The following is a 26,146-nucleotide window of genomic DNA, read 5'->3' as shown; positions in this document are numbered from 1 at the left end:
TACCCAAAAGCGCTCTCTCCCACTTTAACCAAAGAATACACAAAGCCAGGTCGCCTCTCTATAAAAATAAAAAATAAAGAACGACAAGAAAAGGTGTTTATTATAGTCAAGCACAAATGGGGCACCGGTCCCTGTCCACTCCTGGACTGCAGTGCCCACAACACCCCAAGGCTATGCCAACTTTCCATCTTCCTGCCAAAGATGGCTTCAGTCTTGAGGAGGATCTGCTGGCCAATCATCCTGCCTAGGAAGAAAATCTCCCTGGCTGGGCTCAGATAGATCAAGAAGATCTTTAGGTCAGTAGGAAGACCTATGGGGTTCATGAAGTCTTAGCTTTCCGGCGTTGGGTCCCCCAAAGCAGAATGGAGATGGATAATGTGGTAGATCCCAGGATACCGAAGAACATAAGCAGTGAGAAGGAACCCTGTGAATGACCAAACAAAAACAAAAACAAAACAACAACAAAAAAACCCCTCATATATGATGACACCAAGCACTACATCCTAACACCTAGTTCTTTCCTAGTATACCTATCCCCTTACCCAGGGCAATTCTCTTATAGTTTCCTTTTCTAGATAATTTGCATCAGCTCTGGTCTTAGGGCTCTTCTTCCAGAGAGGTTCTTCCTTATGCATTTCTCTTATCCCTAATTAGAAGGGCTAATTCCTCACCTGGCGCATACACTTGTAGCCATGGAAGCCATCAGCACAGACACATTCCAAGAGACCTGGACCATCAGGTACACAGTACCCATTCTCAGGACACATTTCTGTGAACCAGAGAAAAACAGGAGACATCACTGAATCTCATTATGTAGGTTTCTCAAATATCTGCTTCAACTTAGATTATCTCAATTATTTCCAGGTCAAAAGCAGAAGAAAGAAGATTTCAGACAATCAGAACACAACAAAGTCAAAGCGAGAAAGACAATTATCCTATGGTTTCACTCATAGGTGGAATATAAGAAACAGTGTAGAGGATCATGGGGGAAGGGAGGGAAAACTGAATGGGAAGTCATCAGAGGGAAAAAAAAAACCATGAAAGAATTTTTTTTATTATGTTCAATTTTTATATTAGCCAACATATAGTACATCATTAATTTTTGATGTAGTATTCAACGATTCATTAGTTGTGTAGAAAGATTCTTAACTATAGGAAACAAACGGAGGGTTTGCTGGAGGGGAAGTGGGTGGGGGTGGGGTAACTGGGTGAGGGCATTAAGTAAGGCACAGTGATGTGATAAGCACTGGGTGTTATATACAACTGATAAATTATTGAACACTACATCTGAAACTAATGATGTACTACTATATGTTGGCTACTGAAATTTATAAATCTTTAAAAAAGAACATAACAACAATACATCTTATGACCTTTTCTTTCAAGGGATTAGAAGTTCAGAAACTTGAACAAGAGGGACTTAAGCAACTTTACTGTCAGATCTAAAATGGAGACTACAAGGGAGGAGAGGCAGTTCCTGAAAGGGTGGAGATGAGACAGCATACCTTGGTCCCCCGTGCTGTTGCAAAGGTTCCTTTGCCCTTGGCAGGTTTGGTTTTTTGTGTAAAAGGTGACAGTATTCCAGGCATTAATACCTCCAGGACAGCTGACATCTTGGGGCAGTATCCTGAAAACAACACAGGCAGTCATAATGCACAGCCCAAAGTTGCTGAGCTCACAGCACTGACCCTCTTTGGTCCTCTCCCCAACCCTATACCCTTACTCACAGAGTCTGGAGCTGGGTAAAGCCACGGAAAGTGTTGGCCAAGTCATCTTTGAGGGGGTTTGCTTGCAGGTCTCTGCAAAGCACACACGGTTAGTGCTGTGCTCTAGGAAAACACTGTACTTCCATTCCCACATCTTCTGGGCTGATAATCCAGTTCTCATTCTGAGTTGTCCAAGTTTGGACATTCATATTTAAACATCTTTCTAGGAGTCCATCCTCAAAGACTTTCCCATCAACCCTTCACCATAGTTGCCGTCAGGGAGGATAACTAACCACTTACATGATGACAGCAGTATGTGCCTGAGGAAAGTTTGGACCAGGGTCCTTCAGAGAACAGTTCTGGAGATCCAGCCTGAGGAAACACAGTAATCACTGTAATTATATGTCTCTCTCCACCTACGGTAAGCTAATATAACCCTCTTTTCAGCTAATATTAACTAAACACAGCTGTGTTCAGGGCCACACACTAGATGCTGTGGTGGATGTTTCAATTCTGCACTGTCCAGTTCAGTCACCACTTGTTACATGTAGCTAATTAGGTAAAAAAATTAAAAAATTAAAAAATAAATTCAGTTTTTCATTTGCACTAGCCACATTTCAAGTATTCAGTAACCACTTACCATGTGATTAGTAGCTACTACGTTGGAGAGTACAGATATGGAACATTTCCATCATAGCACGAAGTGCTATCAGATAGTACTGTTCTAATCAGTAGTATCTATGCATCTGTGCATCTATTGGAAGAAATTTGTGCCTTGTCTAGGTTAGTGAATCTCACATTATATTGTTATGATTCTAAGATCCACAAAAGGCCTTCGAATGGGAAAAAAATTCAAGTCACATAAATGAAAATTTTTTCCAAGTGCATTTTCTGTCACAGACTAGAGACAAATTACTGGATATTAAGGACCATGCCACATTATTTTTTCTTCACTATATATTGCTGTCTGTTCCTTTATTCTTCAAATATTTACTGAGTATCTACTTTTTTTTTTTTTAAGATTTTATTTATTTATTTGACAGAGTAAGAGAGCACAAGCAGGGAGAGTGGCAGAGGGAGAGGGAGAAGCAGACTCTCCACTGAGCAGGGAACCCAATGCAGGGCTTGATCCCACAACCCTAAGATCATGACCTGAGCCAAAGGCAGCCGTTTAACGGACTGAGCTGCCTAGGCACCCCTACTGAATGCCTACTAACTGCAAAAATTGGAAGAAAAAGAAAACCCTCAGTATCTTAGCTTTCAAGTGCCTTACAATGTAGTAGAGGAAGACCATTGCCAAATATAAAAACAATGTAAACATTAAATTATAATCTAAGAAATCACAGGACAGTATATGAATAATTTTGAATTGTATAGACACTAAGGATTAGAAGAAGTAAAAAAAAAAAGAGAGATTATTCTAGCATTGAGTAGAGCATTCACAGAAGATGCTGGAATTAAAAGATGGCTATGTTTTAATTTGGAGGAAGGAAATTTCAAGTAAGGAGAAAGACCCGAATGAACAAAGAAACAAAAGCAGAATGCTTTTGGAAGTTGGCCAGTTTGGCTCAAGCCAGACCCTCTTGAAAGCACTTAGTGGACAAATAATTAGGAAAAAATTACTGAAAGTGGATTGAGACCAATTTGTCGTGGTTTATGGTTTGAACTTTATCCTGAAGGCAACAGACCATTCCAATTTTAAAACCAGATGATGGGGAAAAAAAAAATTGGTTTTCAGATAGTTTCCTATAGAGAAGTATTGAGGTAATCAGGGAGAGAGGAGAATGGGAGCAAGACAGGTGACATTTAGGATTCTGAAGTGAGTGTGCACTCAAGAGGAAATGTTTAATAGGAAGCAAAAAGTACTCACGTGTACCTGCAGGTTGGAGAGGGGGTCGAGGATACTAAAAGAGATCTAGTTTGGGGAACACTTGTATGGTGGTTATAGCTGAAGCCGTAACAGTGAATCCTCATTGTGTAAAGGGAGAAAATGCAGGGACTAACCTTCATTAAGGGGACAGAATTTACAGAAGAGGAATTTGCCTTGAGACAACCATGAATTCATAGGAAGGGAAGAATACCCTATAAGCAAAGCACTTTGGAGGCTAAGGGAGCCGTTTCCCGGAAACACACACTAACCAGAGTTGAAAATAAACAAAAGAACAAAACTTCTTCTAAGACGAAGCCGTATAGCGGCACCTGGGTGGCTCAGTTGGTTAAGCGTTTGCCTTAGGCTCAGGTCATGACCCTGGCATCCTGAAACAGAGCCCAGCATCCGGCTCCCTACTCAGTGGGGGAGTCCGCGGCTCCCTCTCCCTCTGTCCCTGCTTCCGTACTCTCTTGCTCACTCTGCATCTCAAATAAATAAATAATATCTTAAAAAAAAAAAAAGATGAAGCCATAAGGGTCTTTTTTTTAATGGGCAAAAATTATGACTTCTAGGCAGTTCCAACCAGGAAGATCACAGGGTTGTTTACCTAGCTAAAAATGCTGTAACACATTTAAATGTATGAGAATAATGATTTAGATGCCCCCAAAACAGGCACCAGTATTTATTCCAAAAGCCAATCAGGCAAGCCTTCAAGAATCTGGGGCAGGAGCATGTGGGTGCCTGGGTGGCTCAGTGGGTTAAGTGTTGGACTCCTGATCTCAGCCCATGTCTTGAACTCAGGGTCCTAAGTTCAAGCCCCACATTGGGCATAAAGCCTACTTAAAAAAAAAAAAAAAAAAAAAAAAAAAAAGGCAATCCGGCTTGGGAACTCTTCCAGTATCCACAGTTGTCTTTTCCTCCCTCACCCCACGATGGTGCCCTCCTGATTCAGGCAGCAGCGGGAGTGCAGCATTAGCTCTGGTGTCTGCTTACAATAAAGAGTCACTTCCGACAAATCGTGCACGCTCCCTGGACACAGCATGCATATCTGCAGAAAAGAGAAAAGTATTAGGATTCCAGAAAGAAAAGCCAAGAAAAGAACAAATAGGTAGCAAAAGTTAACTGCCAGCACACTCTTCAGAATTCCTTTAATATTGGGCTTGTAAAGTGTCCTATCTTTGTATCAAGTTTGACTCGGGGACTCATTTCTTCGCCTAGAGTCAGAAGCCAAATCAGCACACTAGAGACTTTCTGCACCAGGCCTTGTCCAGGAAAGGACATCTTCGAAGATCACTGTTCGAACATATTTATTACGCTCTCTCCAGTGACTTCTCAATCTAACAGACCCGGTTTGGCCAGGTATAAAAGCACTGCAGGTACACAAAGAACTCATCAAGCTTTACACAAGGTACAGTACTGCCCGAGCACAATATACGGCATTTGCGCGTGATGAGCTTGAAGAGCCAGAGAACTCGACCGTAGCCGAAAATTTTAAAGTTATTCAGATTAAGGAACAAGGAGATCAAATTTTAAAGGTCTACATCAGCAGGGCGAAGGCACCGGGAGACCTGAGCAGCGTGAGTACTCGGGAGCCGGGGCCGGCTGGGCTACAGCTAGGGAAGCCTCGGGGACCAAATCCGCGCCACGGGCGGGCTGGAGAGAGGGGAGATCCGAGGGCGGGAGAGCGCGAAACAAGGTTGCCCAGCAGCTCTGCTTCAGCCCGACGTCTAACTTGCTTCTGTACCTCGGGTAGCGCCAGAGCCCTTTCCGCGCCCAGAGCGAGGAGCAGGGTCGCTGCCCAAGGGACCAGGAATGAAGGACAACCCTGCCCGCGAAGAGCCATTTTTCGCTCCCTCCGTCCTTTTCAGCGCCTCGCGAGACTTGCGCGTGTGGCTCCGCCCTCCCCGGGCGTGGCCTAGTCGCCCCGCACAGGTTGGGGCTTGCCGCTGCTTGAAGAGGTCAGAGCTTTTCTCTGCGCTCTAACCCCCGTTACGGTGGACTGCCCAATTTCCTCTCGTTTTCCCCTGCTAGAGAAGGCCACCCCGCCGCCGTTCTTTCAGCTGCGCACTCCTCGCTTCCGGACGCCGAGGTTGCGTCACCGCCGTGGCCCGGGGCCTTCCCCGTTCGCCCTCAGTAAACATGGCGGCGCCACGTGAGGCTGCCAGGGGGCGGGCCCCCGCTGTCACTCAGCCGGCATGTGGCAGGCCCGGCTCGGCCGCCCCGCTGCACCCAAAGGTGGAGACCCGGCAAATGGGCCGCGCCCGGGCGGGCCAGCGTATGGGGACCCGTGCCGGGAGGCTCCCGAGAGTGGTGCGGTGGCGGGGAGGGGCGGGGCGAGCTGGTTCCCCGCGTGCAGGCGCGGGAAGATCTGAGTTGAGACCGCGTGGTGTAGTGGTTAAGCTACCTCACGTGTGGAGGGAAGGCGGGAAGCCAGCAAATAAAGAGGGTAAGGGTGATAGAAGAGCGAAGAGTGAAGGGCAAAGCCCGGCGGGAGGAGACGAGCCTGGGCAGGCTCCGGGCACCCTGGCACCTTCAACTCTGTCCGGAGACCGCGTGGCGGCCGGATCCTTGGTCAGGAGGGAGGAGCGGGATAGGCGCTTGCCGGCCGCCTTATCTCTTTTTCCTTCCCAGAGAAGCGTAGCGATGCTGATCTCAGGGAAAACGACTGGACCTTCTTAGCCCTGGCTGAGCCGCGGAGGTAAGGGAAAGGCAAGCGCTGCCCCGTCTGGCCCTGGGGAGCCCCGCGCGCGCAGGGGACTGCGTGTTGCCTTTGATTAGGGCCAGGCGAAAGCTCATCAAAGCTGACTCATCTTGAGTGCGTAGCCGGCGCGGCTTCTCTTCCCCATACCCGCAGGTTATGTAGACTCTCCTTGAAAGGATTTACCTTCCGCTGGCTGGCGCGTCCTCTGGGGCATAGGTGTAGTTCTTAACATTTTAATGAGGGTACCTGAGCTTTCAGACCTCGAGGAATTCTAGGCACAAGGGCAGATTTTGAAGGAATCTTTCTCGGGACAGTGGGTCCTGCAGTGGTCCCCTTTGCCTTTTGTAGGAGTCAAGGTAATTCAGAGCAGGCGGGCAAAGGGGGGGGGGGCGTATGGTGATGTAGAAGATCCTCTTCCGTTTCTGTGTGTGTTTTGTACTTTTAGAAAGGAGTCTCACAGCTCACTACTGAGCGTTACAGTTTCAGTGAAACCACTCTGCTCTTTTGGCTCCCCCTCTGAGAGAGATGCAAGTCCATGGGGTTTAGAGCTGTAGAGTTTTTAGAAAGCCAGTTAACTATCCTGTTCTTAGAATCAAAATCTTGTCTGAGGAACACTTCCTTACGGGGTCAGGTTTTTCCTGTTTTGTCTGGCTCTCTGTTCAGCCATCCAGGAAGGTTCTCTGCATCTCATGCAAATAGGATTCTATCTAGAAGCTCCACCAATTTACCCCAGCAGGAGAGTCTCCAGTTCTGTATGCCTGTGTTCTAGTCTACACTGAGACCATTTTTGCCTTCTAGCCACCGTAGCGTTACCGCTAACTCTTTACAGCTGCACATTCTTACGGGCACACAGCAAACTCCTTCGCATATTCTCCAGTATTTTCCATTACCTCTGTCATAGTACAATTTGCCAAAGAGGAGTGAGAACTAAAGATGTTGCAATGTACAGAAGCCCAGGGCATCTTTAGGTTAAACCAGAGTGGTCTGTTGGGAACACTATTCTGGGTACTAACATTTTGTGACTCATAGAGCATGTGATCCAAAAGTTGCCGCCTCTGATTTCCTCTCTTTGTTGGCTCCCCGAGGTTCAGAGTTCAGGTTTGGTCCGTGTGAGACCCTATCTTGACAGCCAGGCGGCACCTGCCCGAGAACACAGTGTGAGTGAACCAGAAGACAGCCAGGCGATCTTTCTCCTAGTGGGCAAGAACAGAAGACACAGGTTATATTAATGTGTGTCTAGACTAGTTGGAATCTAAACTTTGTTCGGTAAATGACTGATTATAGTTAACATTCTGCTCCCGCCCTGGTTCTAGCAATAGTAAGGATGGGCCCCTTGGTAAATCACCTGTCCTCACTGCAGATAACATTCTTTCTTTCTCCCTTGTTTTGTGTCATGCCCTGTAACCTTAAGGAAGTTCTTTAAGTTTTCTGACTCTATTTCTTTGAGAACTAGACAGTGTTCACTTAAAGTTCATAAACCAGAGAGTTGGTGTGTTAAAAGTGATAGCAAAGGGTGATTTTTCATTATTATTATTAAAGTTCGTAAAGTTCATGGCACACTTCTGGGTTACAAGAAGTTAAGAGCTGAGTTGCTTCACTAAAAAAAAGAAAGAAAGTGGGGGTATTCAGAAAGTGTTAACTGATCATTTAGGCTGTCCGAAAACCTGACATGCCTTGGTATTTTTTCCTCCATGTCAGTGAGTATATCGTGGATATCCTCTAAAGACATCATGGTATAAATGAATTGTGGATGGATGGGGAATCAGGAGACCTGAGCTCTAATCTAGACTGACAATAATCCGCTCTGTGGTTCTGGAAAGATCACTTGAGTCATCTGGACCTCAGTATTTTTGTTGGTAACTGAGGGGGTCATGATAGTGATCTCTTAATGTTCCTTTAAGTTAAGTTTTCAAGTAGTATAATCCTGTCCTTGTTCTGAGGATAATGCTGTATTCTTTGAGGATTAGTATTTTTGGTGCAAGAGTCAGAAAAGCAACTTTCCCATTTCCCGGGGCTCCTACTTTCTAATTCCCTCTAGCACACAGTGCCAAGTGTGACTTAGAGTGAAAAGCCTAATCCAGCTAGGAATGCTGTTGAATGTGAGCTCCCTGTTCCCTACTCTGGAGCCTCTAGGACTGAGCTGGAGTTTGGGGGCCATAGGGTGATAGGGCCATTTGGATCACATTGATTGGTTCCCTGAAGGGGCCAGAGCAAAGAGCTGCTGAGCTTCACTCCGCCCCTAATTGCCCATTTCACCTCAGCTACTTATAGAGCCAGACCCTCAGCTTCTGCCCAGCTCCAGACACAGCTTCTCCAGGCAGCGCTGCCTCCCAACAGAGATTACTTCTCTAGGTAGGTTCCTGCTGCAGGAGGAGAGGAGCACTTTTCCCTGGCTGGTTTGCTTCTCTGTAATCGTAACTCGGAACTCCTGGCTCCAGGACATTGCCCTCTCACTTTCGAATCCCAGCACTGTTCCCAGGTCTGCTGTTGACTGTAGTGTTACAGGCACAGGACCTGAGAAGTGGGCGGCAGGGCTTCTCTAGTAGTGTTGGGGAGAATGACATGGTTGGCCTGGGGATCTGTGGAATGGAGTTTGGGGCTGCCATGTGGGTCATCTCACTGGGGATCAGTGTTGAGAAGGGGTCCTGTTAAGGTGACACTGGGAGTATGGGAGGTGGGGGCTGAGGCTAGGGGAAAGAGAGGAAGCCAAGCTGTGATTAGTCTCGCTTTCTTCTCCCCTGCAAGGCTGTGGCGCCAGGCTGGGGTCTGCTGGCTTAGTGCACTGTAGTGACTGGGTCTGTGCCTACAGGTGGGGGCAGGGAAGTCTTTGAAAAGAAATGTGGGCCAGAGTTGATTTTTCTTTTGTGATTGGGGTGGAGACCTAAGAAGACTTGTTGTTTTGTTTTGTTTTGTTTTTTAAGATTTGATTTATTTTAGTGAGGAGAGTGAGGGTCGGAGGGAGAGAGTATCCCAAGCAGACTCCACACCCCACACCGAGTGGTGTAGGAGTGTTCTTGAGTGCACACTGAGTGCAGACCCTGACACAGAGTTCGATCTCACGATCTGATTGCACCGCCCCCACCCCCAGCGCCCCAAGAAGGTTCTTATATTTCATAGCTATGTATGCCCAAAATGATCTTGGACAAGCAGTTGTCTCCTGCCTGTCTTACTCTGCTGCTTCCTTTCTCCCCTATCAAATCCATACTAGGAGCTCCAGACCTACAAGGGCTGTGCAGGCTGGCTGGTCCAGGTTTGATGAGTGTGGAATACACAGGTCTCAGGATGGGTGCCCGTGAAGGCAGGGTAAGCCTGACGAGGAGCTGATTTCCTTTGCAGCTCACCTTGGACAATGTCACTTGGTGGAGAAGGACTGTGAGATCGTGGCTGGAAGCCAGGCTGTAGCCACCTGTGTGCCACTGCCCAGCTGAGTGGCAGCCCAGAGAGCCCAGGAGCAGCAAGTGGCTGTAGGCCACAGACACAATCAAGATATGAGTGTGGGGGTGAGCACGTCGGCTCCCCTGCTCCCAACCTCAGACACAGACACGGTCACATCTACTTTCTCCCTCGTGGACTATGTAGTGTTTGTGCTGCTGCTGGTTCTCTCCCTTGCTATCGGGCTCTACCATGCCTTTCGAGGCTGGGGCCGGCATACTGTTGGCCAGCTGCTCATGGCAGACCGAGAAATGAGCTGTCTTCCCGTGGCTCTGTCTCTGCTGGCCACCTTCCAATCAGCTGTGGCCATCTTGGGTGTTCCGTCCGAGATCTACCGATTTGGGACCCAGTATTGGTTCCTGGGCTGCTGCTATTTTCTGGGCCTGCTGATCCCAGCACACGTCTTCATCCCTGTCTTCTACCGCCTACATCTCACCAGTGCCTATGAGGTGAGCAGGGAGGAAGAAGAACCCACAGGACCATCAGGGTCGGGGATAGAGAGCATGTATGAAGGATCTGGGTCCCTGGACCTCCTCTGCGTAATGAGAGTGATGGGACACATTGTGTATTTCCAAGTTCTTTCTGGGTGAGGTCAAGTGGGAAGAGAAGGAAGGTGCTGTGCTGAGAGGCCCAGAGCAGATAGGAGTTGAATATTCCTTCATGTTCCTGGGTTTCTTGAGGGAGGTTGAATTGTGGGGTTAGAGTGGGGAGGAATACCTTTATTTTTTCTTTTTTTCTTTGTGTGAATATGTGTGTATGTGTATATTCCTATCTAGTACCTGGAGCTCCGATTCAATAAAGCTGTGCGGGTTTGTGGGACCGTGACCTTCATCTTTCAGATGGTAAGTAGAAATGAGGGTAGAATTTGAGCCTGAGATATGATAGAGGGACCCAAACTCAGTTAGACTGAAGCATTGTGAGCTTCTCCTGCTTTCAAACTGGCAAGATTGAAGGTCCCACTAGGGGTCAGTGTCCCTGAAGCGACCAGAGGCATCCTGCTTCCTATTCGGTTGCAGCACCGTCATTATGGTGGCAGCAAGCCAAGATTTGGAGGAAGGGAAAGGGAAGTGAGCCTAGATGAAGGGAGGCCATTAGGATATTGGAGCTGAGGTCCATCTTTTCTCTCTGCCCACCCTCATTTCCCCTCCGTTCACATTCTCTTTTCCATATCCAACAGGTGATCTACATGGGAGTTGTGCTCTATGCACCATCACTGGCCCTCAATGCAGGTGAGGAGTCACAGCCCTTGGCTCTCAACCATAGCAGACTGGGAAAATACCTCTGGGAGGGGCGGGTAGAGGAGATTGTGCAGAAAAGAATCTGACCTTGGCCAAGGAGTTACTTCACTGCATGGGCCTTTGGCTGGTCTCTGCTGGAGGTGGAAGTACCTTGGTTCAACTCACCCGAAGCTAATCACACATTATTCTGTCTCGTCTCAGCTGGTTAATCAACAGCTTTTGGTGGGATTCACACATTTTTTTTCCCATTGTGGTGAATGATTTATTTCATCCTTGATGGCCAAATACTTCATGTCTTACTGGGGTTTTTCTGGTTTCTCTGCTGGGAAACCCTCTTCCAGAGACAGGAATGTGGTTTTTATCTGTTTGCAGTGACTGGCTTTGATCTGTGGCTGTCGGTGCTGACCCTAGGCATTGTTTGTACTGTCTATACTGCTTTGGTAAGTGTAGTAAAGTCTTAGGAGAGGGAGGGGAGGTGGGAGGAAAAAGAAAGGGATGAGGTAAAAATGTAGGTGCGATGGGATGGAGTTCTGGAGTGGGGTGAGACAGGATGTAGGAGATGGGATGGGAAGGATGTCAACAGAGTCTCCACAGTTATGCCCCTGGGGGCAGTATAGTCCTTTGCTGCTGGGAGGCATGGTGTCTTCACTTGTGGGTGGTTTTAAAGACATCTGTGGCAGGCATGCTTTCTTTGTTCTGCAGGGTGGGCTGAAGGCAGTCATCTGGACAGACGTGTTCCAGACGCTGGTCATGTTCATAGGGCAGCTGGTGGTTATCATTGTGGGGTCTGCCAAGGTGGGCGGCTTGGGGCATGTGTGGGAAGTGGCTTCCCAGCATGGCCTCATCTCTGGGATCGTGTAAGTACACCCCTTCCCCTGGCTGGGGTCTGTAGGGCCTGGGGGCTGAGCCCATCCTAGAGCCTGAACTCAGGGCTGCAGTAAACAGAGGACAAGCTGTGGAAGCCTTAGGGGTGCGCTGAGACAGGTGGGAAGCTGGCCCTGCAGAGATGGAGGGTGATCACGGGGATCTGGTGGGTAAGGAGGGTCAAGATAGTTTTAGTACCTGGCATGCGGCTGTGGGTTGAAGGGGGGATCCCTTCCTCCGTCGTGCTGCACTGTTTCTTGAGTCCCCCCGGTTCTTGCCTTCAGTAGCTCCTTCGCCCTGCAGCAGTGTCTCTGCTCAGCCCCCCCGTTGTAGGAGTGCGAGGAAGGCTGCGTCCGTCTGGGGCTATGCCGCAGTGTCCAGTTGGTGTCTGTTGTAGGCTGGATCCAGATCCTTTTGTACGGCACACTTTCTGGACATTGGCTTTTGGGGGTGTCTTCATGATGCTGTCCTTGTATGGGGTGAACCAGGCTCAGGTGCAGCGCTACCTCAGTTCCCGCACGGAGAAGGCTGCTGTGCTGTGAGTACAGGGACAGGAAGACCAGGGAGGAGCAGAGGAGAGTGGGCCCCATTTTGGGGTTGGGGCAGGATGCCAGAGCACACACGCACACCCATCGGGGCCAGGATATGGGTCTGCTTTCCGGAGCTCGGGGATGTGCCTGAGGGTGTGTAGTAAGAGCCTTGGCGGTGGTCTCTCTGCAGCTCCTGCTATGCCGTCTTCCCTTGCCAGCAGTTGGTCCTCTGCATGAGCTGCCTCATTGGCCTGGTCATGTTTGTCTACTACCAGGAGTATGCTATGAGCGCCCAGCAGGCTCAGGCAGCCCCTGACCAGGTGAGAAGTCCTCCCTGGCACCCTTCTCTGCCCATGAGGGCCAGCCTGGCCCCCAACAGGAGTGTCTGGTTGGCTGCAGAAAGGACTCTCACCTTGGGTAGGAAATGGATGTAAGTCGTTTTCCACTGTGGGATTCTACAGGCTAGCACAGGAGGGGCCCAGCCCCTGGCCGGCATCACCGCATCCTGGTGCTCACCCTGCTGGTGGGGGGAGGGACCTGCCTTTATTATCCGCTCACCACTGTGCACCCTGCCATGCGCTCTGCTGGGAGCTGTCCCCTACCTGGTGCCTTCCGTTAGTTACAACAGCCTCATTGGACAGAAAAGAAAAAAGCCTCATGGAGGTGGTCAGAATCCTCGCCACGCTGCTAGACAGGGGCAGGGTTGGGGCGTGAACTGCGTTATTCTCTGGAGCCCGTTTTCTCTCTATTAACTGGGTCACCCTCAGTGCTGAGCCCCCTTCGCAATCACTCACTCTCCACAGACTGGTAGGGGCGTGTGCAGGGGGCTTCTCACACGCCACACCCCGGGGCAGGGCTCCTCTCTCAACGGGGCTGTGCACTTCTGCTCTGCCTGCAGTTCGTTCTCTACTTTGTGATGGACCTCCTGAAAGACCTGCCAGGCCTGCCTGGCCTCTTTGTCGCCTGCCTCTTCAGTGGCTCCCTCAGGTACCCTCCTTGACCGTTTCCCTCAGGCTTGTGCAGCTGATCCCCACGTGGCCCCAGGTGACGGCTGGAGGAGGGGTCTGAGTTTCTCAATACGCGCATCCATCTGTGGATGACGAGGGACAGCTCATCTGTGTAGAAGGGAGCATATCCTTTCCCAGGAGATGCCCCCTTGCTGGGGAAGGAGTCTTTTACAACACCAAGAATTGATTCCACTTGATCAAAACCTGTATCCCATTCAGCAAAGGGCAAGTGTCCTTGCCTTCTGGGCCTCTTTCTCGGCTGCCAGCCGTGAAGATGGCTTCTGGCTGCACATGTCCTCTCCTGCCTTTAGGGCGCTCTTCCCTGAGCAGGCCCCCTGTTGGTTTTGCCTTTCAGCCCCCAGACTCAGGATGGCTCATCTTTGTCTTCCTCCTTTCAGCACCATATCTTCTGCTTTTAATTCATTGGCAACTGTTACGATGGAAGATCTGATCCGACCCTGGTTCCCTCCGTTCTCTGAAGTCCAGGCCATCATGCTTTCCAGAATCCTTGGTGCGATTATGCTTCATCATCTTTTCAGTTGTATTCTTTCTAAGACACACCCTAAGCACTGTATCAGTCTGCTTCACTGCACCAGCTTTAGCCTGGGCTCAGCGCTTGCCAAACGAAGCACACAACCTTGTTGACATCTCAGGGCATTTCCTCGGAAGGCCTCTCAGTCACATAGGTGGGAAGACCAGGTGGGAGGGACCTGGAGCTGGGGCAGGAGGGAATATGCCATTTCCAGGGACACAGAGGTAATGGTTTGGCTGAGGAAGGAGCTTTGCTCTGCTTTTCCCCCTTTTAAATGTGTTAACTTATCTTGGCCTGTTTCCTCCCTTCTTTTTTCCCCAGCCTTTGGCTATGGGCTACTTTGTCTGGGAATGGCGTATGTTTCTTCCCAGATGGGACCTGTGCTACAGGTAAGGATTATGCAGAGAAGAAAGCAGTTTTTAGGGGAGAAAGGAGCTGATCGAAACAGGAATTTGAGGGAGACAGCTGATGTGAAGGGAATGGTATAGGAATGGGTATCAAAACTTCGCCTTTGGTGGACCACCTTTAGCTGTGAGTAGCCTTCCCTAGAGTCATTCCTAGGATGTTGTCGGCTCAGAGCCACCTAGGGAACAGCCTCAGAGGACAACCCAAAGTACATTCCTGTAACATTCCCAGGATTCGCCCCCTGGAATTCTGCATTATGATATTTCCAGGTAGAAGATACCGACAGATTTGACAAGTGGGGTGCTGAGGCATTGGCAGGTGGCTGTGCTCTGCTCTGCACTGGTGAGGCTGGGGGTCTCTGAGCCTGAATGTTCTCCCCACCACAACCCTGTCCTCCACAGGCAGCACTCAGCATCTTTGGCATGGTTGGGGGGCCGCTGCTCGGACTCTTCTGTCTTGGGATGTTCTTTCCTTGTGCCAACCCTCCTGTGAGTGATCCATCTGGTTCCACAGTCACGTACGGGGGTGGACCTAAGAAATGGCTTGGCAGGTCTCTCCCCATGAGTTCTGGGAACTGGTGTGAAGATTTATTGGGGCTGGCATCACGACAGGAGAATGTGTTGTATCTCTGGGCAGGGTGCCATTGTGGGCCTGTTGGCTGGACTCATCATGGCCTTCTGGATCGGCATTGGAAGCATAGTGTCCAACATGGCCTCCGGCATGGCACCTTCTCCCCCTAATATATCCAGCTTTTCCCTGCCTAGTAACCTGACCACTGTCACCATGACCACAATGATGCCCTCAACCACCCTCTCCAAGTAAGTTGGGGCTCACTCTCTCCTTGGGGAAAATAACTCATTTTTGAGGGGTTTCCGAGGGGTTTCCCAGGGGTCTTGGTAAGGGATGAGCCACTAGATTCCTCAGGGAGATATTGGGTCCCAAGATCCGAGGACTGTGTCTCTGAGGATGCCCTGTCAGTGAATTGCTAACTGTCCTTATTCCGGTTCTCCCCAGGCCTACAGGGCTGCGGCATTTCTACTCCTTGTCATATTTATGGTACAGCGCTCACAACTCAACCACAGTTATTGTGGTGGGCCTGATTGTCAGTCTGCTCACTGGTGAGGGCGTGCGGAATGGGGTCCCGGAGAAGCGAGGGAGGCCACTCAGGGAATCTGGACTCTGGGAGAACTGACCCTGCCCTCCGGGGTCCTTGGGCTTCTTGGCTGAGCTCTGGGAGGTGGGCTGGGGACTCAGAGCCCTGAGAACAGATGGCTTGCTGGGTGTGCACCGGTTACACAGTAGGAGATTCAGAAGTGCCTTTGCCTTCAGGGGGAATGCGGGGCCGGACCCTGAATCCTCGGACCATTTACCCAGTGTTGCCAAAGCTCCTTGCCCTCCTGCCCCTGTCCTGTCAGAAGCGATTTCACTGCACCAGCTACAGCCAGGTAGCAGCTGTGTTGTCCAGATCATACCCTCCCTTCCTTCTCTTAATACCAGACCTTCCAAATTCCCTTCTGCCCCTTTCCTTTCTCCTCCCCAGCAACTCAGATTATTTGTCTGAACCTGGACCGTCCCGTAGTAACTGCCCCAGCTTCTACCCTCAGAGGAGTGCTGGCTTGGTATCTCAGCCCAGAGAGGTGCCCGGTGTGCTGGCCTTTCCTCTCGCTCCCATGCCCCCTGCCTACCACCTTGTGCTTAACCTTAATCTTAACCTTGTGCTTTGCTGCTCCTTTTCTACCCAACTGCCCTTTGCTGATCTCCCTTCCAGCAGGGATCAAAGCAGTGTCTTCCAGCTTTTCTGCCTGAGTTCCTTCACTCCTTTGTCTCGTCCTGTCTACTCTCTTTGCTCTGTGTTCTTCAGGACCTCTCCGTGGACACAGCTACATTTCCAGAGAAGATGAGTAATGGGATGTTGAAGAACGGCAGAGACAAGGAAGCCATGGCCATGCCTGAGGAAGGCTCAGCCCACCAAGGGAACAGCCCCACCTTCATCCTCCAGGAGACCTCACTGTGATTTGGGCTTCGGTCCCAGAGGCCATCTTCTAGTATAGCAATCAGTTAGATGATACCCAACAGGGACAGTCGAGGACTAGATTATCTAGCCCACCAAAGGACCTTGTTTTAGGTGTTTGGGCTGCAGTAGAAACTGTTATGTCATGAGAAGTATAAGGGTAGGACAGGGTTTTTACCTGTCCCTTGACAGTCTGTTCTCTAGAGGACCAGGCTTGCAGGGGAAAGGATTTTGCTAGAAAAGGGGATCAAAGCAGATCCTCTGGGAAATGGAAAATGGCTCCTGATTAACCACCATCAGGCTCCTTTGAAGTGAACAGAAACAGTAGTGCTAGTTATCACTGCTCTGAGGCCTGACTTGACAGCGTTGGCCATGTTTACCGTGAAACACAAAGCTGTCTTAGCCAGCTGTTGCTTCTCTTGTGGTACTATTTTAAACATAGATTTCTGTCAGCCACGAAGGGTCCGTGACTACTTTCTAATTATCTGTGACGCCCAGGCCCCTCTCATTCTTACCTGTCTACCTCCGTTCTTGAGGGGGAGGGTTTGGTGTCCCTGAAACACCTCAGAAGAGACTGGTACATTCGTCTCCCTTGCATAGAGTAGTGAAGCTTTCCTCCTCACTGCCCCCACCCTCCACCTATGTCATGGGCACTTGGGGACGGGGCACATGTTGATCCGAGAAACCAGGGCAAGACCAGGTCCACTGTGGAGTGTGCCATCCACCTGGCACGGCACCCTAGTGTCACTTTGTTGTTCATGTTCATGTTTCCTTTTTGGAGTTTCTTTCCCACAGATCTTTGTTCCAAGGGAATAAAAACTGTTATTGGACCTAGCATCTGGGCTCCCGTACTGTTCACAACTGTCTGGTCCACCCCCGTCCCATCCGCGGCAGGGGTAAAGCGCTCCCTCCTCCCCTGCCCAGGTCTCCCTCTGCTGAGGAGAGGGGGAGGGGAACCAGCACTGGCTGGTGGAGGTTTGGGGACTGGCTGACATGTCTTCAGGGGGCAGCACTGTGCTCATCTCCCTCTGCCTCTTTTCATCCCCGGTGGCTCATTCTATCTCCTGTCCCACCTCCACCTTGTCCTTGACCAGAGCAATCATTGCTGCTCCAATTTTCACTTTGGGGGCTGGAGGAAGAATGCTGTTACTTGGCTTTAAAAATAGAACGTTTGAGCGGGACTCTGGTGATGGTGAAGAGCACTGTGCTCAAACCCAACCAGCCCTGGGCCCCGCCCTGCCCTGGCCTCCTCCAGCTGCTCAGAAGGAGTTCTACGCAGGCTCTCTGGGCCCCTCAGCAGAGGCCTGATCCCAGGCAGATCTGTGGAGTTTCAGAAAATGCCAAGTGGACTCTGCCTTGAGGTCTGCCCTCTTGACAGCCCTTCAACCTGGGGGCTGAGGGGCATTGCTCTTGGCTAACCATCCCACCCTACCATGCTGCCAGAGTTCCAGAACTAACCAGGCTTCCATTTGCTCGTTCTTCGACAGATTTATCCACCTACATGTAAGGGCCTTAAACTTGGCCACCATTTTGCATCTAAGGAAATGACTGCCTCCCCAGGACCCTGTACAAGTACCACCCTCATTCCAGAATGGCCTCATTTAGTCTCACATCCCTGCCTGTTACCTATATTTGCATAGAAAAGGTGGAAGTAGGGCGCCTCGGTGGCTCAGCAGGTTAAAGCCTCTGCCTTCAGCTCAGGTCATGATCTTAGGGTCCTGAGATCAAGCCCTGAATCGGGCGCTCTGCTCAGCAGGGAACCTGCTTCCCCCCGCTCTCTGCCTACTTGTGATCTCTCAAATAAAATTTTAGAAAAGGTGAAAGTCCACAGGATTCAAAGCTTTCAAGAATTCTGGTGTTTAAGGGAAAATGGTAAATATATTCGTTTTTCCATTTCTATATAAAAACTAAACAGAACAAAGACGCTCTGGTTGTAACAAAGTAAGCTTATGTATGATGAAAGAACCTCTTAATGGGCACCTGGCTGGCTCAGCTGGAAGAGCAGGCGACTTGATCTTGGGGTTGTGAGTTTGAGCCCACGTTGGGTGTAGAGATTACTTAAGAATAAAATCTTTAAAAGTATCACTTAATCACTTTGGTTCAGGTCACCTGGGATCAAGCCCCAGGTAGTGCGGATCCTGCCGCTTTTGCTTGCTGTCCCCCGCCCCGCTTGTGTGCTCACTCGTGTTCTCTCTTTCTCTCTCTCTCTCTCAAAACAAAAAACAAAAAAACAATGATTAGGAGGGTGAAGTTGAATGCACAGACCCCGATTCAAATACTGTTTCATCCATTCTATCTCCTTAAGCTTTAGTTTCCTCATCTGTTAAATGTGAATTTCACAGAGTTCTTCAAAGATTCAGTTACATCGCATGTAAAGGACTTAAACATTGATTAAGTGTCAGTTATTGTGATCATATTTACGTAGTTTTCAAAGCACTTTTCATGTACTACCTGATTTTATGCCTTGGGAGGGAAGTATGTCACATACCTGCATTTTTAATGTATAAGATAACTAGGTTGCTTGGCTAGTGAGAAGTTGAGGAGCAGAACTAGAGCCCAGGTCTGTGACTTCCAGTAGCCTACCAAAGTCGTATCTCTTGCCATGGGGGAGTCAGTTTGGATGGGGTGTCATACCGGTGGCAGGGAATCTTGAGACAGTAGTCCAGAAAACTAGAACGCACCAAATGGGGTACTACTATACCATCACTCCAAAACCTTTCTAGGTCAGTGGCTTTCAAACCTCTGGCAGACCCACAGTTAAAAATATGATCATGTTGGGGCGCCTGGGGGGCTCAGATGGTTGGCCGTCTGCCTCCTGCTCAGGTCATGATCTCCAGGTCCTAGGATGGGGCTCTTTGTAGGGCTCCCAGCTCAGCAGGGAGCCTGCTTCTCCCTCTCCCTCAGCCTCCCCCTCGCTCATGCTCGCTTGCTCTCTCTCCGTCTCAAACGAACAAATAAAATCTTAAAAAAAAAAAAGAGGGTGGGAGGTTGGGTGAGCCTGGTGGTGGGCATTATGGAGGGCACATATTGTATGGAACACTGGGTGTGGTACATAAACAAGGAATTCTGGAACACTGAAAAATTAAAAAAAAAAAGAATATGTTCATGTTATGATCCAGTACACTCATATATTGCATCATGTTACTAAAACATTTCATGAAAAAATACCCCTGGGATAGTTAATATTTTCTGAACTCTTCTCTTCCCTTCTCGAACTGCATAATTCAGTCCTAAAGCCACTAGTCGGAGCAGGGCAAGGTAGCATTGGTGCTGGGGGCTGTCTGGGGCGCATATCAGAACTCAAATGAAATGAGGGAGGCCACACATGGGAGTAGCCCAGCTCGGATATCATAGCCTGAGCACGGGGAGGGGGACAACCACATGGAAGGTGGCCTGATGGGGGTTGTCAGAGCCAGTGTGTATGTGCGTGTGTCTGTACATGTCCCACCTGGAGGATCAGAACTCAAACAATGAACAGGGCATTCGCACATGGGAGCAGCCCAGCCTGGGCTGTTGGAACCTGAGCAGAGTGAGGGCACCTGTATGGAAGAAAGACCTGTGATCAGATGAGAGCCCGCGTAGGGTGAGGCAGTCTGGGGTATGGTGTCAGCCCAAGCAGGGTGATGGACACCCGCATAGGGGCCAGCCCAGTGCAAGGAGAGTTGGAGTAGAGCCAAGCAGAGCAGTGAATAAATCTCTGGAAAATCACAAATCAGCTCCCCTGTGGATTTGCAGTCCAATTTCACATTGCTCAACAAGTCACAATTGGGAACTTTGAAAGAATAATAAAACCAACTGGCAAAAATTATCAAGAGAAAAGAGAAGACACAAATAATTCCAGAAATAACAAGGGTATCTAATTACAGATATCTGGATATTAACAGATAATCAGATTATGAACTACTTTGGGCCAACAAATTTGAAACTTTAGATAAAACTGGACAAATTACTAGAAAAATATCACTAAAACAGACTCCAGAAACAATAGGATATCTGAATAACCCTATTCCCGTTAAAGATGTAGAAACAGTATTAAATAAAACCATCTAATCATGAAGAAAACCCCAGGCCCACATGTCTTCACTGTTGAGTTCTAATCTTTGAAGGAATAAATAATTCTAAATTTACGTAAATGATTCTAGAGTATAGGTGAAGAGGGAAACTTCCTTTAAAAAAAAGAGAAGATTTATTTATTTGAGAGAGAGAGAGAGAGAGAGAGAACAAGTGGGGGAGGGGCGAAAGGAGAGGGAGAGAAGCAGACTCCCTGCCAAGCAGGCAACCCAATGTGGGGCTTGAGGACCCAAGTCAAAAGCAGATGCTTGGGGCACCTGGGTGGCTCAGTGGGTTAAGCCACTGCCTTCAGCTCAGGTCATGATCTCAGGGTCCTGGGATCGAGCCCCACATCGGGCTCTCTGCTCGGTGGGGAGCCTGCTTCCCCCTCTCTCTCTGCCTGCCTCTCTGCCTACTTGTGATCTCTCTCTCTCAAATAAATGGATAAAATCTTTAAAAAAAAAAAAAAAGCAGATGCTTACCCAACTGAGCCACGCAGGCACCCCAAGAGGGAAGCTTCCTGAATGTTTTTTCTATTTTCCAGCAACACTTAAAGCATGAAATTTTTAATGTCTTTTTTTTAAAGATTTTATTTATTTATTTGACAAAGAGAGAGAGATCACAAGTAGTCAGAGAGGCAGGCAGAGAGAGGGGAAAGCAGGCTCCCTGCTGAGCAGAAAGAGCCCGATGTGGGGCTCGATCCCAGAACCCTGAGACCATGACCTGAGCTGAAGGCAGAGGCTTACCCCACTGAGCCACCCAGTTGTCCCGAAATGTCTTATCATAGCATCAATCCAGTACCAAAACCAGACAGAGACAGCATTAGAAGAAAGGAAAAGTACAGGTCAATATTATGCACATAGCTGCAAAATCACAAAATATTAGTGAACTGAGCAATATATATAAAAAAGATATCATCATCGAGTTTATCTCAGAAATGAGAAGTTGTTTTAACAATAGAAACTCAAATAATATGATTCTTAACATTAACAGATTAGAGCAAAAATCTCACCATCATCTCAATAAGATGCGGAAACAAGAGTTTCATGAAGCTCAACATTCATTTAGGAGAAAAGCTACCACTAGGAGGACTTCCCTAACCTGATTAAGGGTATCTGTGAAAACAATCTACAACAAAGCTTTTAAAATTATAGCCAAAATTAAAGGTAAAAAAAATAATTCTTTTAATTCTAATCAAAGTTGTTTTTAAAAAGGGAAACGGTTGTGGGGGGTGGAATTAATGGTGAGGTGTTGAGAGTTTTCTCTTAAAAATCAGGAACAATGGGGCACCTGGGTGGCTCAGTGGGTTAAGCTTCTGCCTCAGGCTCAGGTCATGATCCCAGGGTCCTGGGATCAAGCCCGGCATCAGGCTCTCCACTCATCAGGGAGCCTGCTTCCTCCTCTCTCCCTGCCTGCCTCTCTGCCTACTTGTGATCTCTCTCTCTCAAATAAATAAATAAAAATCTTTGGGACCCCTGGGTGGCTCAGTCGGTTAAGCCGCTGCCTTCACCTCAGGTCATGATCCCAGGATCCTGGGATCGAGTCCCGCATCGGGCTCCTCGCTCGACAGGGAGCCTGCTTCTCTCTCTGCCTCTGCTTGCCACTCTGCCTGCTTGTGCATGCTCTCTCTCTCTGACAAATAAATAAACAAATAAAATGGTAAAGAAAAAATCAGGAACAAGATAAAGATGCTTGCTATTATGATTTCATTTCACCTTTGTACTTGATATTCTAGTGAGCAGTCACACAAAAGCTCAAAACAAAGGAAAAGTGATGAATTTGACATGTGAAAAGCTTCTTTTCAGTGAAAGGCATCATTAAAAGTGAAAAACTCAACATAGAAAAAGGGAAAATAAAGTTGCAACATATATATATCTGACTTGAAGAACATGTGACATAAAGAACGAAGAATCAACGTGAAAAAGACAACTGAAAAATGGGGAAAATATTTGAATGGACATTTTACCAATGCGGAATCCAAATGATCTATGAATATGACGAAAAGAATTCTTAGTAACCAGGAATATGACAATTAAAACCAAAATAACGTGCAATTACATACTTAACCACACTGGCAAAAAAAATGACTCCAAATCAACTTGATTTGTGCTAATTCACTGACTGCAATTAGTGCAAATGTTTACAGAGTGAAAAGGGCAAATTACATCTTAGTATTAGCATGAAAGAAAATAGTTTTGGGGCACCTGGGTGGCTCAGTGGGTTAAAGCCTCTGCCTTCGGCTCAGGTCTTGATTTCAGGGTCCTGGAATCGAGCCCTCCATTGGGCTCTCTGCTCAGCAGGGAGCCTGCTTCCCTTCCTCTCTCTCTGCCTGCCTCTCTGCCTACTTGTGATCTCTGTCTGTCAAATGAATAAATAAAATCTTTAAAAAAAAAAAAAGAAAGAAAATAGTTTTAATGCCAGTGACTCCTTGGTAAGGTCCCAGAGATCCCTAGGGGTTCATGGACCACACTAGGAATTGTTACCCTAAGCAAGGAGATGTATAAGAACTTTCTTAGCAACATAATAGCCACCAAACTGGAGACAACCCCAGGTCCATAAAAATAAGTGTTACATTCTTACAGGAATGCTATATAGCAGTGACAAAAAAAAACTCAACCATACACATCAACAAGGAAAGTTGATCAAAAGAAACCAAGTCATGAAAGAAAACATTGTGATTTCATTTGTTCAAGTTCAAAACACAAAAAACTATGCTTTATTGTTTATGGACCCATACAAAGGTGGTAAAACCATTTTTTTTTTTTTAAAAAAACAAGGGATTGATGAACCGAAAGCCAGGAGAGCGGTGACCTCAAGTGAAGAGGGTGGGTAATGTGACCAGGAAGGGGTTTCCCAGGCGCCCGCAATATTCTAGTTCTTCACTGAATGGGAATATCATAAGGGTTCACTTTAAATACTGCAAGTACGTCTTACAGGCTACATGTACATTTTTCAGTAGGAAAATTTAATCTACTAATATCATTCACTTACATAGCTGTCTCTCCTAACATTATTAAGAATAACATATGTCACCGCAGTAAAAATGAAAAGGCCACATGAAGACTTGTTTGTACCTGTGCAAAGCGTCTCTAGAAGGGTACAGAAGAAACTTACGATGATGAAGAGGGGCGTCTCCCAGCCTGGGAAACAGGATGGGATGACAGGAAGACAGGTGGCAGAGGAGCACCTTAGCTCTCATCTCTCTACACTTACACAATTTTTTAAAGATTTTTTTTTTTAATTTATTTGATAGATAGAGACCAGAAGTGGGCAGAGAGGCAGGCGGGGGGGGGGGGTGGGGGGGAAGCAGGTTCCTGCGAGCAGAGATCCTGATTCGGGGCTCGATCCCAGGACCCTGGGATCATGACCTGAGCTGAAGGCAGAGGCTTTAACCCACTGAGCCACCCAGGCGCCCCTTACACAATTTTTTAAAAGGTTTTATTTATTTATTTGACAGAGAGAGAGCTAGCGAGAGAGGATACACAAACAGGGGGAACGGGAGAGAGGGAAGCAGGCTCCCCACTGAGCAGGGAGCCCGATATGAATGGATCCCAGAACCCTGGGATCATGACCTGAGCCAAAGGCAGAGGGCTGAGCCACCCAGCTACTGCACACTCAAACATTTTTGATGTTGAACAATTCATGTATTGCCGGTACTAAAACACTTTTAAAGCTCTATAATCTGGAAGTTTACAAAATACTTCTAAGTAAACCTGTATCAAAGATAAAGCTGGAAATTTTAAACCATTAAAACTGGAAATTATAGGGGCGCCTCGGTGGCTCAGTGGGTTAAGCCTCTGCCTTCGACTCAGGTCATGGTCTCAGGATCCTGGGATGGAGCCCCACATGGGGCTCCCTGCTCAGTGGGGAGCCTGCTTCTCCCTCTCCCACTCCCCCTGCTTGTGTTCCCTCTATCACTGTGTCTTTCTCTGTCAAATAAATAAATAAAATCTAAAAAAAAACCAAACTGGAAATTATAAATTATTTCCGAATTATATTGCTAGTAGAGCATTACAGAGCAATTAGACAAGCAATCTTTTAAATGTCGAACAATCTGATGGGCCAAAAAAAATGTATCTCATTTAATTTACTTTTCTTGATTACTATTGAATTTGAGCACCTTTTCTTTTTCTCTTTCTTTTTTCTCTTCCTCCTCCTCCTCCTCCTCCCCTAGGTCCCCCTCTTCTCCACCTCCTTTTTTTCCTCCTCTACCTCCCTCTTTTTTGGTTTGGATTTTTCTGTTTCCTGATCCTGTCGCCTGTTGATTTAAATAATTGTTTTCAAAAATCTGTATATTCTAGATATTAATTCCATGCAATAATTTGCCCCCATGCTTTCCATTTTTTTTTCACTTTCCCTTTTCTTAGAACATCTGTTATAGTATTTCTTTTAACAAGTCTTGAATTTTGAGAACAAATCAGTTTTTTATGGCTTCTGGGTTTTGTGTCTTGTTCACCTCAATATTATTTAAAATATAGTTTAAAAACCTTTAAAATAGGGGTGCCTGGGTGGCTCAGTGGTTTAAAGCCTCTGCCTTAGGCTCCAGTCATGATCTCAGGGTCCTGGGATCGAGCCCCACATCGGGCTCTCTGCTCAGCAGGGAGCCTGCTTCCTCCTCTCTCTTTGCCTGCCTCTCTGCCTACTTGTGATCTCTCTCTCTGTCAAATAAACAAATAAAATCTAAAAAATAATAATAAATAAAATAATATAAATGTGTAAAGCAGCTTTACAAAACAGAATGGCATTTTATCTTTTTTTTAACTGTTGCATAAGGTAGAACTTACGCTGTCATAAAAACAGAATGCTGTGTATACGTTCCAGATTACCACCAAAATATTTCTGGGTTTCTAACTGACATGACTACTCAAATTGGTGTTTTAAATGATCTCTTTCCTTCAGTGATCGGTTAAAACTCCTAAACTGGAGGAAAATTATCAAAGGTCAAATGTCAAAAGGTCTTTTATTCAGACTTCTCTTCCTCATTACAATATTAACCTTATTTTTGTCATTTCCGGTGTCTCCCTGCTTAGTTTCAGGAGTCCTTCACTGCCGTAACTTCCAGCTGACCGGTGATCCCTTCTGCTCAAGGAGGTTCATATATGTTGCCCACATTGGATTCATCTGTCTCCCCTTTCATAACTCCCCTATATGTTTCCCAACTGCTATGTTGACCCGTCGGTAGGGACATCTCTACGCCCCCATTCAGCAGGAAGACATTAGAAGATGAGACCTTCCACCTTCAACAACCTTAAAGATTTAAGGGTCAAAATTGTTCAGGGGGGGAAATGATGAGGGAAGAGAAAGCAAGTTTAGGACAAAGCATAAAATGACACCCTACAACCTCTCCCATCTTCCCCCACGCCCCCTCCGGGTGGGACAAGTGTGACTTTTTCCAGAAACCGCCCAACTAAATGTTAATATCTTGCTAGAGGGGGAATCAACCTTAACTTGACAAGGGCAAGAGCTCCGGTGTCTTGTAGGTATCTCTAGGTCGGTCCTCTTTAGCAGATGAAAGTTCTTTTGAAACCTCCCTTTTTCTTACTTCCCCCAACTCCCAATTATATATTCACCACTCCTTGAGACCCTGGTGCTGCGGTTTTTTCTGGCCGTGGGTTCTGTCTCTGAGCTTTAAGAAACCACCATTTTGCACCAAAAAAATAAAAACTAAAAAAAGAAAAAAATATATATATATAATAAAAACCTTAAAATATTTTAACTTTTTGCCCTCTAAATGTTTATTTATTTGTACCAGCTGTGTTTGATGGGACAGGAGGTTCCATCTAATTGATGTGGGAAACAA

General features: G+C 47.5%; 2 protein-coding genes across 6 annotated transcripts; one reads left to right on the top strand and one right to left on the bottom strand.

Moving 5' to 3' along the window:
* Nucleotides 1-78: 78 nt before the first annotated feature.
* ATRAID (all-trans retinoic acid induced differentiation factor) lies at nt 79-5,655 on the bottom strand. Of its 2 annotated transcripts, none has more exons than XM_080813403.1 (7): nt 5,321-5,655; nt 4,570-4,624; nt 2,007-2,078; nt 1,728-1,799; nt 1,506-1,627; nt 672-769; nt 79-424 (listed from the first exon to the last, which is right to left on the bottom strand). In XM_080813403.1, exons 2-7 carry the CDS (start codon nt 4,620-4,622, stop codon nt 320-322), a joined length of 522 nt encoding a protein of 173 aa, XP_080669529.1. In that variant the 5' UTR covers nt 4,623-4,624; nt 5,321-5,655; the 3' UTR covers nt 79-319. The 2 variants fall into 2 exon arrangements, with proteins under 2 accessions (XP_080669529.1, XP_080669528.1); XM_080813402.1 differs by having other exon boundaries at nt 4,503-4,624; nt 5,321-5,654.
* On the top strand, nt 4,946-17,131 carry SLC5A6 (solute carrier family 5 member 6). Of its 4 annotated transcripts, none has more exons than XM_080813401.1 (17): nt 4,946-5,153; nt 6,208-6,274; nt 9,614-10,158; nt 10,486-10,551; nt 10,887-10,938; nt 11,320-11,387; nt 11,650-11,804; nt 12,209-12,349; nt 12,532-12,661; nt 13,240-13,328; nt 13,747-13,859; nt 14,202-14,269; nt 14,687-14,773; nt 14,922-15,103; nt 15,300-15,403; nt 15,615-15,730; nt 16,147-17,131. In XM_080813401.1, exons 3-17 carry the CDS (start codon nt 9,766-9,768, stop codon nt 16,297-16,299), a joined length of 1,917 nt encoding a protein of 638 aa, XP_080669527.1. In that variant the 5' UTR covers nt 4,946-5,153; nt 6,208-6,274; nt 9,614-9,765; the 3' UTR covers nt 16,300-17,131. The 4 variants fall into 4 exon arrangements, with proteins under 4 accessions (XP_080669527.1, XP_080669525.1, XP_080669526.1 ...); XM_080813399.1 differs by lacking the exon at nt 4,946-5,153 and adding an exon at nt 5,628-5,665 and having other exon boundaries at nt 15,615-15,733; XM_080813400.1 differs by lacking the exon at nt 4,946-5,153 and adding an exon at nt 5,802-6,022.
* Nucleotides 17,132-26,146: the final 9,015 nt, after the last annotated feature.

This window comes from Martes martes (assembly GCF_963455335.1).
Source record: "Martes martes genome assembly, chromosome: 9".
In the NCBI taxonomy this organism is placed as follows: Eukaryota; Metazoa; Chordata; class Mammalia; order Carnivora; family Mustelidae; genus Martes; species Martes martes.
Note: the sequence above shows the minus strand (reverse complement) of the source record. Positions and strands in the feature narration are given on the sequence as shown.

Bases quoted from the DNA above. Each gene is read 5' to 3' on its own strand.
- ATRAID (XM_080813402.1), bottom strand. From the start codon at position 5,419: ATGGCTCTTCGCGGGCAGGGTTGTCCTTCATTCCTGGTCCCTTGGGCA. The intron at 1,800-2,006 runs GTAAGTGGTTAG...TGTGCTTTGCAG, and splicing joins GCACATACTGCTGTCATCAT to AGACCTGCAAGCAAACCCCC. The intron at 425-671 runs GTGAGGAATTAG...GGTCATTCACAG, and splicing joins GCTACAAGTGTATGCGCCAG to GGTTCCTTCTCACTGCTTAT.
- SLC5A6 (XM_080813399.1), top strand. From the start codon at position 9,766: ATGAGTGTGGGGGTGAGCACGTCGGCTCCCCTGCTCCCAACCTCAGAC. The intron at 13,860-14,201 runs GTGCGATTATGC...TTTTTTCCCCAG, and splicing joins CATGCTTTCCAGAATCCTTG to CCTTTGGCTATGGGCTACTT. The intron at 15,104-15,299 runs GTAAGTTGGGGC...GGTTCTCCCCAG, and splicing joins CCCTCAACCACCCTCTCCAA to GCCTACAGGGCTGCGGCATT.